General features: G+C 52.4%; 1 protein-coding gene across 4 annotated transcripts in view; it reads right to left on the minus strand.

The window, feature by feature from the left end:
- The window catches only part of LOC135978113 (uncharacterized), a 78,781-nt gene that overhangs the window by 39,980 nt on the left and 22,103 nt on the right, over positions 1–16,698 (minus strand). For all 4 annotated transcript variants that reach the window (XM_065579161.1, XM_065579160.1, XM_065579158.1 and 1 more), the window contains 3 exons: positions 15,176–15,268; positions 13,677–13,769; positions 380–472 (listed from right to left, as the gene is read on the minus strand). In XM_065579161.1, the coding sequence (XP_065435233.1) occupies positions 380–472; positions 13,677–13,769; positions 15,176–15,268 (279 nt within the window). The remainder of the gene's footprint in view (positions 1–379; positions 473–13,676; positions 13,770–15,175; positions 15,269–16,698) is intronic.

Raw genomic sequence — 16,698 nt, forward strand, 5'->3', positions numbered from 1 at the left:
GGCTTGGTATGGTATTGTCATCCTTACTTCTGCGCTGCTGCTGGTGACAGCACTGTCTTCAGAGCTGGATGGCTAGAAAGAAGTGCCTGTTGGAAGGGTGCTCAGCTCTGAAGACAGCACGATTTCCAGCAGTAACACGGAAGAGAGGGTGTCACGGGTATGGAATGATATGGTAACATGACCCACAGGATCCCGATCCCGCTGCAGGCCTTTACCCCCTTCCCTTTTTTCTCTGTCCATTTTTCCACCTCCTGTGGCTTTACACCCTGGGCAGCTGCCCCCTCAACCAACCCTGGTTACAGCCCTGATGGATACAAGTGTATTGAGAATTATAAAGAAAACATATTTCAGAGAAAAAAATAGAGATATTTTCTTGTACCTAATACATTTTCTGGTTCTTTTCCACAGGTTACATCATCCATCTTTGTGTCCGTTTCCTTTTTCTCAGCAGCCGGCCCATTCTCACTTGCACCTGATTTAGAAAAAGATGACCACACTGTTGCTCTATCACTTTTAATAGTGGGGGTGCTGAAAGCGAGCCCTCTTACCCCTCTCACCCCATTCCCCCAGAGCTAGTGCCCCGAGCAGGGCCTTGTCTCTGGGAGGGGGAGACCCAGATCGGGTAAGGAGGCTGAGGCTCGGGCCATTTTGGGGTCTGGTGTGGGGCCAGGAGCAGAACCCTGGGTGTGGATGACAGATTTGACCATGGGCGTGGGGCCATTAGCAAAGACCTGGGCATGGACCCAGCATCCAGGACCCCATGTTCGGGGTCGGGAGTGGAGCCTTGGGTCAAACCTCGTGGGGCTGAAGCACCCCCCACACCCATAGTTCCTGCACCTATGTACGACCATATCTTCTTCTGACCTGTGAGATTATCACAAACATTAATTATGCTTATCGCCTCAACAATAACTGATGGTCACTGTGTGAAGTGTTTACGCTAATGTGTCACCCTGTAGCGGGGCAGTAACCCCGCTCCTGCCCTGAGGGGTTAAAACCGCCCTTGGAGAGGGCTGTGGTTGGGGAAACCTGGGCTGATCGGGGAAGTAACCACAGCTGGGCCGTGCCCCAGTCAGGCCGCAGCTGGCCCTATAAAAAGGCTGTGAGCCAGGAGCTCGGGAGACTCTCTCTAGACTTTGAGAGGGAGGGACCAGGCTGCAGGGAGCTGAGGGAAGGTACCTGCAGTGGAGCAGGGCAGGGGGAAGGCCAAGGGAGCTTCGGCCTGGAAACCTCCCAGGCTGCTGCCTAGTGGAAGTCCAAACAGGTACGCGGGTTGCAGGGGACAGCCCAAGGCTAGGCAGAGGCAGCAGGTCCAAATCCAACCTTCCCTACGATGAGTGGCGTATGCTGCAGTCTGTCCCAGGGAGCTGGGGCAGGTTGATGACTGTCAGTAGCCTAAGACTGAGGCAAGGTGGGGATAGGGGGTGGGGGTTCCCCGTGGAGGGGAGACCCCGAGACTGAGGGCTGTACTGCCATGGGGCAGAACCCCAGTGGAAAGGGGCACCAGAGTCCAGGGAGGGACATGGGGGCCCAGCGGTACTGAGACACCGGCTGACAGAGGGTGCTCCGGAGGCTGGAAGCTAATTCCCTGGGACACCAGCAGGAGGCGCCGCAGCGGTGAGTCTCGCATCACTACAAGTGGTGGAGAATGCAGGGAATTGCGGTCCGCCCCTTATACAAGGGACAAGACAGAATAGCGGGACTATTGCCCAGACGTAAAGACAAGGGGACAATGGATCCCAGGTACACTGGGGGTTATTATGTGGAGACCCCAGGTTCCATCCCAGGCTGGGCCCCAGGGTCAGCGCCCCAGAGGAAGGAGAGAGACGACCTGCAGGTGATCCGGGAGGCCCAACAGGGAATATGGGAGGTCCAGTGGGGCCTCCATGAACAATTGGGCTGGCTGGTGGAGGGACAGCAGGCCCTAACCTAACTCCTTCAGCTGGAGTTCCGAGGTGACAGCGGAGGGCCTGAGCAGCGGAGCGCCAAGGCCAGGAGGCCTGTGGCAGGGCGCAGGGCTTGCTACACCTGCCGACAGATAGGACATTTAAAATGGGACTTCCCAATTGGGGTGGGGGCAGGGCGCCGCATCCCAAGCTGGGACCAGGACAGGTCTCAAAGCCAGTCTGCCGGGTGAAAGAACCCAGGCGACTGCTGACCTGTTGGGCCTGTGGGCGACAGGGCCACATGCCGTGGACATGCCCAGGCCCGACGTGGAAGGTGTAGATCAGTCCCGGCAAGGGGACGGAACCCCAAAGGGAACATGGGAAGCCCCAGAAAGCACGGAGGTGGGTTGCCTGCTGGAGCTGCCAGGTACCCTGACATATTCGGAGGCACTTCCCCCTCAGGGGAACTGAGTGGAGGACAGAGGAGGTGCCTGTGCATCTGGAAGGGCCAGAATAGGAGAAGGCAGTAGCCGGGACAGAGGGGACCCCAAAGGAGGTCGAGATCCAAACCATCGCAGGGCAACTTTCCAGTAAGGAAACCCAGATAGAGTGGGCTCGGCAAGAGGCTGAGGCCCAGCTGTGCCACGTACAAAGGACTAAAAGAACCCAGACTCTGAAGGAAGAGGGCCTGGGAGACTTGGGCCTGCGTGAGCAGCTGGAGATGGTGGAATAAGCCTGTCGGACGGCTGAGGCAGGGCTCCAAAAACATGCCAGCAGCAGGAAGATCTGTCCTGAAAGCTAAAAGACTCTGAAGAAAGATGAGAGCGGCTGGTGGGACATCTCCGGGCAGCACAGGTTAGAGAACCCCCCTTCCCACAGGCGTGGGATTTTGAGGGGGGGATATAGCAGGACAGTAACCCCACTCCCTGAAGGGTTAAAATAGCCCTTGGAGAGGGCCATGGTTGGGGAAACCTGGGTTGATCGTGGAAGTAACCACAGCTGGGCCGCTCCCCAATCAGGCTGCAGCTGGCCCTATAAAAAGGCTGTGAACTAGACCCTCAGTAGACTCTCTCTCTAACTTTGAGAGGGAGGAACCTGGCTGCAGGGAGCTGAGGGAAGGTACCTGGAGTGGAGCAGGGCTGGGGGAAGGCCAAGGGAGCTGGGTAGCTCTGGCCTGGAAACGCCCCAGGCTGCGGCCTAGTGGAAGTCCAAACAGGTAATAGAGTTCCAGGGGACAGCAGAGGCAGCAGGTAAAAATCCAACCTTGCCTATGATGAGTGGCGTATACTGCAGTCCGCCCCAGGGAGTGGGGTCTTGTTGGTGACTGGCAGTAGCTTATGATTGAGCTGAGATGGGGGTGGGGGTTCCCCCTGGAGGGGAGACCCAGAGACTGAGGGTTGTACTGCCAGGGGGGAAACACCCCAGTGGAAAGGGGCACCGGAGTCCAGGGAAGGACATGGGGGCCCAGCAGTAGCGAGACACCGGCTGACAGAGGGTGCTCCGGAGGGTGGATGCTAATTCCCTGAGAAACCAGCAGGAGGTGCCGCAGCGGTGAATCTCACATTGCTACAGTCACCCAAGCAGCAGCACAATGTTCCAGGGACGTTCCTCTGGAAGGTTAATGATGTGTGAGTGGAGGCAGAGTGCTGAGATACTGCTGTTTGAATTTCTTATGCTCATGAAAGAGCTTGCAAAATGGATACCAGTGCCATAACTAGTCATTTTAGCACTCGAGGTGAGCAATCATATCAGTGCCCCCTGCTAGAGCCCTGTATAGGATTATATAGTTATTCCAGCTCCCATCCTGCCCCACAATACCCACTCTGACTCCACCCACTCCCGCATTGTTTGTTGAATTTTTATCCTGCTGCCACTGTTATAATTGCAGTTCTTGTGGGACGTGTGGAATCCCAGGGCATTCTGAAGCAGTACTAGCATACCGTGGGTCCTGAGAACCAACGGACATAATAGTGGGAAGAAGACAATAATTCATCAACAATGTGGGAGTGAGTGGGAGTGGGTACTGCGGGGGTGATACAGGAGTGGGATTAAAGAAGTAAAATCCCATTCTGCAGATTACATGAATGCCCAGCTTTGAAGGCAGAGTCACCACCAGCAGCAGCACAGAAGTAAGGGTGGTTTGGTATGGTATTGCCCTTCTTACTTCTGCGCCACTGCTGGCAACAGCTCTGCCTTCAGAGCTGGGTGGCTGGAAAGCAGTGGCTGTTGGAAGGGTGCTCAGCTCTGAAGGCAGCACCATTGCCAGCAGGAACACAGAAGAAAGGGTTGCACTGGTATGGTATGATATTGTAAGCAGAGTCAGGATGAGCTCTACCCTGACATCTGGTGGTGAATTATGGCGAGTGTGGAAAAGAACTCTAGGGGCTGATCTTGTTTGCATAGGCACACCCACTCGCCTGGCAGGAAACAACAGCAACTCAAAGTGGTTACTTTGGCTGGTGTGGGATCCCCAGTTTCTCTGTTATTGGGGCAGGAAGAATAAAGTTTTGTTACCCTGATTCTGTGAATCAAGGCCAGTGGAACTGGTGTATGACAGAAGGACTGAGTGAGTCATTCACCATTACCTAAGTAGCATTTGCTTGTCAAGGGGCATGGGTTACAAAACCCAGTGAATTGAGAGAGGATGGGGACAGGTATTGGTACCTGGTGGTGTGGGTCCCTTTTGTGGGCCTGAAACACCAATTGCACCTCCTCCTCTCTCCACTGTTGAATGTCAGAGCTAACTTTGATTCCCTTAGGAGTCTAGTTACAGACTGTTGAGCTGAGTTCACTTTGGGCCAATAGTGCACCAGCACTGGGGCTCCCCTACTAAGAACTGAAATCACTAAGAGCTGAAATCACAAAAGAGCTAAAGCTATTTAAGAGCTGAGATCACTGAGGCTGTGTTAACTAGTGGGGGAGCCTGAAGCTATATTGCTAAGCTAACTTAGCTTAGCGGAGGTGAGCGGAGCGGCTGGAGGAGCAGCTAGCAGAGCCTTGTGGGAGCTGCCCAAGGGACGACTGGAGCGGAGCGGCTCGGCTCACAGGTCGGTGAGCGGAGCGGAGCGGCGCGGCTCACAGGTCGGTGAGCGGAGCGGAGCGGCGCGGCTCACAGGTCGGTGAGCGGAGCGGCGCGGCTGCCAGAGCAGTTCGTGGGACGGCAGGAGTGGGACTGCGGGTGGAATGGAGCTGTCGTGGTGAAGGCTGCGGTGGAACCCCACGGAGAAGCAGCCGGTTGGCCTCGGATCACGTAAGGTGCCCCTTAACACCCTACTCACCCCCCCCCCTTTGAACTCTGGGGCTGCACTGATCATGGACAGAGGCTTTGGGGGGTTGTCGGACTTTTGTGATTCTTGGGTTGCTGGACCCAAGAGACTTTGGGATTGGTGGACTTTTGGGACTTTGGTGATTCTTGGGTCGCTGGTTTCAAGAACCAATGGGAGAGGACACGGCCCAATTTGCTGGCGTGGGTCTTCGCTCATGGTTTGGTCTAAGAACTCTAGTTCTGGTGTTTTTCCAATTTAATGCTGATGTTGTTTACCTCATGTTATTAAACATTTTCTGTTACACTCAGACTCCGTGCTTGCGAGAGGGGAAGTATTGCCTCTTAGAGGCGCCCAGGGGGTGGTATGTAATTGTCCCAGGTCACTGGGTGGGGGCTCGAGCCGGTTTTGCATTGCGTTATTGAAACGGAACCCCTAGATACAGAACCCGGCCCTTGTTGCTGCCAACTTAGATGGGCAGAAGGGTTACATTTTGGGGGGCTCGTCCGGGATCCCCTGGGTCAGTACCCCTCGCAAGCACCTGTTGAGTGTTCCCCTGCATTGGGAAACAATTGTGGTTATATTTTGAGGAAATTGCTGTTTGTATAATGGCTAATATGTCGGGTTTGTTGGGCCCTGGCCCTGCAGCCTCTAGCTCAGGGGCCACAGCCTCAGCCAATGATTGGGCAAAAGCACTGGGGCAAATATTGGAAAAGATTGTGTTGTCCCATGCTAGGTCAAACTCTTGTCGTGAGTTAAGGTTATTTGCTGGGGCAGAGGAGTTCGAACCCTGGTTGGAGCATACCACTGAAATGCTGCAGGAGTGGGCCGTACCTGATGCAGAAAAGCGAAGATGTCTGATAGAGAGCCTTAGTGGCCCAGCATTAGATGTGATTCGCACCCTGAAGCTCATTGACCCTGGGGTCAGTGTGAAGGACTGCCTAGAGGCCCTTGATCATACCTTTGGGAGTGTAGAGGGCCCTGAAGACAGTTACTGTAAGTTCCTTAATTCCCGACAGCAAATTGGCGAGAAGATTTCAGCCTATATACAGAGGCTGGAAAGACTGCTTCAGAGAGCTGTCATGAGGGGTGCAGTGACTGCTGAACAGATGGATCGGACCAGACTGGCTCAAATTGTAAGAGGAGCTCAATATCAGAACTCGATTCTACTCCATCTCCGGCTAAGAGAACGACGGGAACATCCCCCAAGCTATTCCCAGCTGATAAAGGAGGTCAGAGAAGAGGAAGAAAGGCAGGCTGCCAGCGAGTTTTGGGAAGCCCAAACATTGGAGCCAGCCGGCACAACACCACTGCAAATGACCAGTGTACTGATAGTGAGCACCACAGAGGAACTTGCCCAACAAGTGCAGGTCCTGACAGAACGGATAGCTGAACTGCAAAGCACCATTGACCAAGCTAAGACTTCCGGGAATAAGGAGCCTCTGACCGTGGCGATGGAGAAGTCAGCATTTAGAGCCACCATCCCATCTGGGCGAAGAGGGAAAGGACAATTCTTCTGCTACCGATGTGGTCAGGATGGACACAGTGCTGCCAAGTGCCATAATGAAGAAAACCCCTCCTTAGTGTATGGAAAGCTGAGGATCAGTTGGGAGAGATCCGGTAGCTGCCAGAGAGTCCGGGGACGGGGACCACCCAGGCCTGCAGGATTTGAAGATTCCCCCAGAAAAGACTGTCCAGCTGGGATCCCCGCAGGACTGATAGGGCCTCGAGCAGAGGTCATGGTGAAGATTGAAGGGGTGGAGTGTAAAGCCGTGCTTGACACTGGATCTCAAGTGACTATTATATTTCAGTCATTCTACCAACAAATGCTTAGGCACCTGCCTATACAGCCACTGACTGGCATTGGTCTGTGTGGCCTCAGCATGGATGAATACCCCTACCAAGGGTATGTCATAGTGCACCTGGAATTCCCAGAGGAGGTTGCTGGGGTAAGAGAAGAGGTGGACACAGCTGCATTAATATGCCCTGACCCTAAAGGGACCTCTGATGTGTCTGTGCTGATAGGGACCAACTCCAGTCTCTTCAAGGTGCTCGCGGATTACTGCAGACGACGGGCTGGGGACCAGTACCTGAATACCCTGATGATCCATACGCTTTGTGCTGAAGCCTATAGGAAGATTGAGGGTGCTAAAAAGGAGACATCTGAGCTACCGATTGGGGCGCTGAAGTACATGGGCACAACCCTGTTAGTAGTGCCTGCAAGGACGGAGCAAGAAGTGCTTGTCATGAGTACTCAGCTGAAAGGCAGTAAAGGGGCATTAGCAATGGTGGAGCAGCCAGTTGAAGGAGAGCTCCCGGAAGGAGTGCTGGTCCCCAGTGGAGTCATAACCCTACCTGCTGAAGCCCAGGAAAAGGTGACTATACTGATTGCTAATGAAACAAGTCGAGATGTTGTTGTGAAGCAAGGACAAAAGATAGCGGATCTCTTTGAGCCTGAATCAATTGTAAAACCCCAGTGTGAGACTCAAGTTCCGCCAATAGACCCTGCAAAGTTTGACTTTGGAGATTCACCGTTGTCCGAGGAGTGGAAAGATCGCCTGAGGAGGAAACTTTGTGAAAGATCCAAGGTGTTCTCATTGCATGAGTGGGATGTGGGATGTGCAAAAGGAGTAGAGCACAACATCAGACTACATGACTCTCGACCTTTCAGGGAGAGATCTAGGAGGATTGCCCTCTCCGAGATGGAAGATGTGCGACAACATCTTCAGGAGCTGGCTGCGAATGGCATCATTACAGAGTCCCGCAGCCCATATGCCTCACCCATTGTGGTGGTCCGTAAAAAGAATGGGAAAATCCGGATGTGTATTGACTACCGCACCCTAAACCGCCGTACTGTGGTTGACCAGTACACAATGCCCCGAGTCCAAGATGCCTTAGACTGTTTGCTGGGAAGCCAGTGGTTCTCTGTGTTGGATCTTCGGAGTGGATACTACCAGATCCCTCTGGGTGAAGCAGATAAGGAGAAGACAGCCTTCATCTGCCCATTAGGGTTTTATCAGTTTGAACGCATGCCCCAAGGGATCTCTGGAGCACCGCCACATTTCAACGTCTTATGGAGAAAGTTGTGGGAGACATGAATTTACTGCAAGTGTTAGTTTATTTGGATGACCTGATAGTGTTTGGAAGAACCTTGGAGGAGCATGAAGAAAGACTTCTTAAAGTGCTTGATAGGTTAGAGGATTATGGTTTGAAGCTTTCAATTGACAAATGCCAGTTCTGCAGGACCTCAGTGAAGTATGTGGGTCACATCGTGTCCCAAGAGGGTGTGAGTACTGATCCCGATAAAATAGAAGCCCTCACTACATGGCCATGTCCAAGTAACTACAGAGAACTCAAGACCTTTCTTGGGTTTAGTGGCTACTATCGAAGATTTGTGAAAAACTATGCTACGATTGTAAAACCTCTGAATGATCTTACCAGGGGATACCAGTCCAGCAGGAACAAATCTAAGACCAAGAATAAGGGAAGGTCCCCAAAGCCTCCTGTGCAGAGACACTATGGCCCCTTCGAACCCTTTGGGCCACGGTGGGATGAGAGATGTGAAAGGGCTTTTCGAGAAATCATTACTTGCCTAACTCATGCTCCAGTCCTAGTCTTTGCTGACCCAAGCAAGCCATTTATCCTGCATACTGATGCCAGTTTGGAGGGTCTGGGAGCAGTACTGTACCAGGAAGTGGAAGGAAGACGTAAACCTGTAGCCTTTGCCAGCCGAGGACTGTCTGATAGTGAAACTCGCTATCCCACCCACAAGCTGGAGTTCTTGGCCTTGAAATGGGCCATCACTGAGAAATTTAGAGACTACTTATATGGTGCTCAGTTCCAGGTGTGGACAGACAACAACCCACTGACCTATGTGTTAACAAGTGCTAAGCTGGATGCTACAGGGCAAAGATGGGTGGCCGCTTTGGCTAGCTATGACTTCAGCATTCAATACCGATCAGGGAGAAGCAATGTAGATGCGGATGCATTGTCCAGGCGTCCACAGGCACCAGGAGTTGCTGTGATACCCACAGATGGAGTGAGGGCTATTTGCAGTGTGAGTCGCCGGGAGCCAGAGTCCCATGAGAGTCTTCATGGATGTGCTGCAGAAGCTTTGGGCCTGCCCCCTGAATGCGTGCCTTCTGCTTCAGTGAACTATATTGCGTTGGACCAATCTCCTTTGCCCATGCTCAATGCGGCTGACTGGCAGGAAGCCCAGCTGCAAGATATTGGCATTCGTGATACACTACTTGCCAAAAGGGAGGGGCGAAGCCCAGCTGTGGTTGTCCCACCTAACCCGGAGGGTAAACTACTATTGAGAGAATGGACCAAACTAAAACTGATTCAGGGAGTGCTACATCGAGTGACCACAGACCCTTTACAAAAGCAACGAGCACAGCTAGTGCTGCCAAAAGAGTACAGAGCCCTGGCCATGAGGGCCCTGCATGATGACTTTGGACATTTAGGGATGGAGAGGACCCTGGAACTTCTTCGTAGTAGATTCTATTGGCCCCGGATGGCTGAAGATGTTCGTAGGAAATGTGAGACTTGCGCTCGATGTGTTCAAAGGAAAACTCTGCCCACGAGGGCTGCATATCTCAAGAACATCACCAGCACCAAACCTTTGGAACTGGTATGCATCGATTTCTTGTCTTTAGAAGTAGACAAGAGGAATATTGGGAACATTTTAGTAGTGACTGACCATTATACACGATATGCGCAGGCATATCCCACGCGTGATCAGAGGGCCACCACTGTTGCTCGAGTACTGTGGGAGAAATATTTTTCAGTTTATGGATTTCCAGCCCGGATACACTCGGATCAGGGGCGGGACTTTGAGAGTCATCTTCTGAAGGAGGTGCTGAGGATAGCGGGAATTAAGAAGTCTAGAACAACGCCTTATCACCCGCAAGGTGATCCTCAGCCAGAGAGGTTCAACCGAACCCTATTAGATATGTTGGGGACTTTGCGACCAGAGCAGAAAGCAACCTGGAGCCAACATGTTGCATATCTGGTGCACGCCTACAATGCCACAAAGAATGATGCTACAGGAGTCACCCCATATCTCTTAATGTTTGGACGAGAACCAAGATTACCCATAGACCTGTGCTTTGGTGTATCAGAGGATGGAGATAGCTATGAAACTCATCAGCAATATGTATCCCGACTGAGAGAAAAGCTGCGGGATGCTTATCACTTAGCTACATCTGCGGCTCGGAAGAACGCCGACCGCAACAAACATCGATATGATGCTAGGGTACGTCTGCAAGAACTCCAGCCAGGGGACAGAGTTCTGCTGCGAAATTTGGGTATTGCTGGCAAACACAAGATAGCCGACAGATGGAAGGCAATACCTTACTTGGTGATGGAAAAGCTAGGAGACCTGCCGGTCTACAAGATCAAACCTGAAGAGGGTCCAGGGCAGACAAAGACAGTGCATAGAAACCTTTTGCTCCCTGTGGGGGAATTGGTAGGCACCCCGTATGAGATGGGCCACAACAGGGCAACTGGGCAGAACGAAGGTGCTGGACCAAAGCCGCCCTCCAACGTGGACAGCCAGCCCCCTGCAGCTAACCTACCCCCATGCAGCACATCCGAGAGTGAGTCTGAGGAGGAAGACACAACCATGGTGTATCCTGGGATGGAGACAAGATTTCAGTCTCGATCAGCTGAATCAAAAGAGAGCTCTTCTTCTTCCGCCCTAAACCCCATGGCAGAAGTATTTAGGCCCATTCCTGACACCCCTGAGCGACTGGTGGGACCCCCATGTGATGACACACCCAGGTTATTGGATAGTGGAGACATACAGGTGGAGGATGTCCTGGGCACCTTGGACCCTCCACTGTTAGAACTAGAAATGCAGGGGCCTATGCCAGTAGCCGAGAGACCCTCAAAGGAAACCTCTCCATCCATCGTTCAAGAGGCTGTCCCACGCACCACGGCAACAGAGATTCTCAATAGACGAGACAGGGTAATAAGACCAGTAAAACGGTTGACTTATGATGCACCTGGGGTAACTAGTGAGGAACCAATATGTTTAGCACACAGGCTTGTGGAAGCTAAAGTGGGCTATCTGAGGCCCTTTGGAGGGAACCAGTGAGTTGTTATAATAGGGAGTGTGATTTGTCGGGACGACAAATTTTCGGCTGGGGGGAGGATGTAAGCAGAGTCAGGATGAGCTCTACCCTGACATCTGGTGGTGAATTATGGCGAGTGTGGAAAAGAACTCTAGGGGCTGATCTTGTTTGCATAGGCACACCCACTCGCCTGGCAGGAAACAACAGCAACTCAAAGTGGTTACTTTGGCTGGTGTGGGATCCCCAGTTTCTCTGTTATTGGGGCAGGAAGAATAAAGTTTTGTTACCCTGATTCTGTGAATCAAGGCCAGTGGAACTGGTGTATGACAGAAGGACTGAGTGAGTCATTCACCATTACCTAAGTAGCATTTGCTTGTCAAGGGGCATGGGTTACAAAACCCAGTGAATTGAGAGAGGATGGGGACAGGTATTGGTACCTGGTGGTGTGGGTCCCTTTTGTGGGCCTGAAACACCAATTGCACCTCCTCCTCTCTCCACTGTTGAATGTCAGAGCTAACTTTGATTCCCTTAGGAGTCTAGTTACAGACTGCTGAGCTGAGTTCACTTTGGGCCAATAGTGCACCAGCACTGGGGCTCCCCTACTAAGAACTGAAATCACTAAGAGCTGAAATCACAAAAGAGCTAAAGCTATTTAAGAGCTGAGATCACTGAGGCTGTGTTAACTAGTGGGGGAGCCTGAAGCTATATTGCTAAGCTAACTTAGCTTAGCGGAGGTGAGCGGAGCGGCTGGAGGAGCAGCTAGCAGAGCCTTGTGGGAGCTGCCCAAGGGACGACTGGAGCGGAGCGGCGCGGCTCACAGGTCGGTGAGCGGAGCGGAGCGGCGCGGCTCACAGGTCGGTGAGCGGAGCGGAGCGGCGCGGCTCACAGGTCGGTGAGCGGAGCGGAGCGGCGCGGCTCACAGGTCGGTGAGCGGAGCGGAGCGGCGCGGCTGCCAGAGCAGTTCGTGGGACGGCAGGAGTGGGACTGCGGGTGGAATGGAGCTGTCGTGGTGAAGGCTGCGGTGGAACCCCACGGAGAAGCAGCCGGTTGGCCTCGGATCACGTAAGGTGCCCCTTAACACCCTACTCACCCCCCCCCCTTTGAACTCTGGGGCTGCACTGATCATGGACAGAGGCTTTGGGGGGTTGTCGGACTTTTGTGATTCTTGGGTTGCTGGACCCAAGAGACTTTGGGATTGGTGGACTTTTGGGACTTTGGTGATTCTTGGGTCGCTGGTTTCAAGAACCAATGGGAGAGGACACGGCCCAATTTGCTGGCGTGGGTCTTCGCTCATGGTTTGGTCTAAGAACTCTAGTTCTGGTGTTTTTCCAATTTAATGCTGATGTTGTTTACCTCATGTTATTAAACATTTTCTGTTACACTCAGACTCCGTGCTTGCGAGAGGGGAAGTATTGCCTCTTAGAGGCGCCCAGGGGGTGGTATGTAATTGTCCCAGGTCACTGGGTGGGGGCTCGAGCCGGTTTTGCATTGCGTTATTGAAACGGAACCCCTAGATACAGAACCCGGCCCTTGTTGCTGCCAACTTAGATGGGCAGAAGGGTTACAATATGATAACATGACCCACAGGATCCTGGTTCCGCTGCAGGACTCTATCCCTTCCCTTTTTTCTCTGTCCATTTTTCCACCTCCTTTGGCTTTGCACCCTGGGAAGCTGCCCCCTCAACCAACCCTGGTTACAGCCCTGATGGATACAACTGTGTTGAGAATTGGAAGAAAAACATATTTCAGAGGAAAAAATAGAGATATTTTCTTGTACCTTGTCATAAACAGATAGTTAAGGGTTAATGACTCTTTTACCTATAAAGGGTTAAGAAGTTCACCTAGCCTAGCTGACACCTGACCAGAGGAACCAATGGGAGGACAAGATGGTTCAAAGGGAAGGAGGGAAGTTCCCTTTATCTAGTCAGTTTTCACTTTGGACCGGAGTGGGAAAGCTCCAGAATTCAGCCTCTTATTAAGTAGTGAGTATTAGTGAAGGAAATAAATAGGTTTATGTTTATTTCTTTGTAACTTGTCTTGTGCAATTAGAGGAATAGTCAAATTGGGTATTTGGGTATTTTTTTGTGTGTGTGTGTAACTAAGTTTTTGCCCAGGGGAACATCCTCTGTATTTGGAATCTCTTGTCTGTGAGAGCAGCTGGTATGCTAATCTCTCCCAGAGGGTTTTCTTTTTCTTTTCTTTTCTTTAATTAAAAGCCTTTTTCTTAATACCTGATTGATTTTTCCTTGTTTTCTAGATCCAAGGGGGTTGGATCTGTGTTCACCAGGAAATTGGTGAAGTCTCTCAAGGCTACCCAGGGAAGGGAATTAGTCCTTGGGAGTGGTGGCAGCCAGACCAGATCTAAGCTGTTAACTGAGCTTAGAGCTTCTCATGCAGGTCCCCCACATCTGTACCCTAAAGTTCAGAGTGGGCAAGGAACCTTGACATACCTAATACATTTTCTGGTTCTTTTCTGTGGGCTTCATCATCCATCTTTGTGTCCGTTTCCTTTTTCTCACCAGCCGGCTCATTCTCACTTGCACCTGATTTAGAAAAATACAACCACAGTGCTGCTCAATCACTTTTAATAGTGGGGGTGCTGAAAGCCAGCCCTCTTACTCCTTTGCCCCTCTTCCCCCAACGCTAGTGCCGGGAGCAGGGCCTTGTATCCGGGAGAGGGAGACCCGGATGGGGTAAGGAGGCTGAGGCTGGGGCCACTATTGGAGCTGACATGGGGACAGAAGCGGAGTCCTGGATGTGGATGAAACATTAGACCGTGGGCATTGGGCTGTCAGTGAAGACGTGGCATGGACTCAGCATCTGGGACCCCACATTCGGGGCCGCGACTGGAGCCATGGGTAAAACCACATGAGGCTACAGCACCCCCTACACCCTTAGGTCCCGCACCTATGTACAATCCTATCTACTTCTGACCTTGTGACTTTATCTCAAACACTATTTATGCTTATTACCTCAACATTAACTGATGGTCACTGTATGAAGTGTTGATGCTAATCTGTCACACAAGCAGCAGCACAACTCTCCAGAGACGTTCCTCTGGAAGATTAATGATTTGTGAGCGGAGGCAAAGTGCTGAGCTACTGCTGTTTGAATTTCTTATGCTCATGAAAGAGCAATATGTATATCAGTGCCATAACTAGGCATTTTAGCACCCAAGGTGAGCGATGATATTTGTGCTTCCTGCGAGAGCCCTGCATAGGATTCTGTTTGTTCCACCTCGCATCCTGCCCCACAATACCCACTCCCACTCCACCCACTCCAGCATTGTTTGTTGAATTTTTATCCTGCTGCCACTGTTATGGCTGTGGGTCTTGTGGGACGTGTAGAATACCAGCAAGTTCTGCAGTGGGACTAGCATATTGTGGGTCCTGCAAAACCAAGGGCCATAATAGTGGGAAGAAGACAATAATTCATCAACAATGTGGGAGTGGGTATTGCGGGGATGATACAGGAGTGGGATTAAGTAAATAGAAATCCCATTCTACAGACTACATGAATGCCCAGCTTTGAAGGCAGAGTCACCACCAGCAGCAGCACAGAAGTAAGAGTGGCTTGGTATGGTATTGTCATCCTTACTTCTGCGCTGCTGCTGGTGACAGCACTGTCTTCAGAGCTGGATGGCTAGAAAGAAGTGCCTGTTGGAAGGGTGCTCAGCTCTGAAGACAGCACGATTTCCAGCAGTAACACGGAAGAGAGGGTGTCACGGGTATGGAATGATATGGTAACATGACCCACAGGATCCCGATCCCGCTGCAGGCCTTTACCCCCTTCCCTTTTTTCTCTGTCCATTTTTCCACCTCCTGTGGCTTTACACCCTGGGCAGCTGCCCCCTCAACCAACCCTGGTTACAGCCCTGATGGATACAAGTGTATTGAGAATTATAAAGAAAACATATTTCAGAGAAAAAAATAGAGATATTTTCTTGTACCTAATACATTTTCTGGTTCTTTTCCACAGGTTACATCATCCATCTTTGTGTCCGTTTCCTTTTTCTCAGCAGCCGGCCCATTCTCACTTGCACCTGATTTAGAAAAAGATGACCACACTGTTGCTCTATCACTTTTAATAGTGGGGGTGCTGAAAGCGAGCCCTCTTACCCCTCTCACCCCATTCCCCCAGAGCTAGTGCCCCGAGCAGGGCCTTGTCTCTGGGAGGGGGAGACCCAGATCGGGTAAGGAGGCTGAGGCTCGGGCCATTTTGGGGTCTGGTGTGGGGCCAGGAGCAGAACCCTGGGTGTGGATGACCGATTTGACCATGGGCGTGGGGCCATTAGCAAAGACCTGGGCATGGACCCAGCATCCAGGACCCCATGTTCGGGGTCGGGAGTGGAGCCTTGGGTCAAACCTCGTGGGGCTGAAGCACCCCCCACACCCATAGTTCCTGCACCTATGTACGACCATATCTTCTTCTGACCTGTGAGATTATCACAAACATTAATTATGCTTATCGCCTCAACAATAACTGATGGTCACTGTGTGAAGTGTTTACGCTAATGTGTCACCCTGTAGCGGGGCAGTAACCCCGCTCCTGCCCTGAGGGGTTAAAACCGCCCTTGGAGAGGGCTGTGGTTGGGGAAACCTGGGCTGATCGGGGAAGTAACCACAGCTGGGCCGTGCCCCAGTCAGGCCGCAGCTGGCCCTATAAAAAGGCTGTGAGCCAGGAGCTCGGGAGACTCTCTCTCTAGACTTTGAGAGGGAGGAACCAGGCTGCAGGGAGCTGAGGGAAGGTACCTGCAGTGGAGCAGGGCAGGGGGAAGGCCAAGGGAGCTTCGGCCTGGAAACCTCCCAGGCTGCTGCCTAGTGGAAGTCCAAACAGGTACGCGGGTTGCAGGGGACAGCCCAAGGCTAGGCAGAGGCAGCAGGTCCAAATCCAACCTTCCCTACGATGAGTGGCGTATGCTGCAGTCTGTCCCAGGGAGCTGGGGCAGGTTGATGACTGTCAGTAGCCTAAGACTGAGGCAAGGTGGGGATAGGGGGTGGGGGTTCCCCGTGGAGGGGAGACCCCGAGACTGAGGGCTGTACTGCCATGGGGCAGAACCCCAGTGGAAAGGGGCACCAGAGTCCAGGGAGGGACATGGGGGCCCAGCGGTACTGAGACACCGGCTGACAGAGGGTGCTCCGGAGGCTGGAAGCTAATTCCCTGGGACACCAGCAGGAGGCGCCGCAGCGGTGAGTCTCGCATCACTACAAGTGGTGGAGAATGCAGGGAATTGCGGTCCGCCCCTTATACAAGGGACAAGACAGAATAGCGGGACTATTGCCCAGACGTAAAGACAAGGGGACAATGGATCCCAGGTACACTGGGGGTTATTATGTGGAGACCCCAGGTTCCATCCCAGGCTGGGCCCCAGGGTCAGCGCCCCAGAGGAAGGAGAGAGACGACCTGCAGGTGATCCGGGAGGCCCAACAGGGAATATGGGAGGTCCAGTGGGGCCTCCATGAACAATTGGGC

The sequence above is a fragment of the Chrysemys picta genome, unplaced genomic scaffold, assembly GCF_011386835.1.
Source record: "Chrysemys picta bellii isolate R12L10 unplaced genomic scaffold, ASM1138683v2 scaf124, whole genome shotgun sequence".
Taxonomy (NCBI): domain Eukaryota; kingdom Metazoa; phylum Chordata; order Testudines; family Emydidae; genus Chrysemys; species Chrysemys picta.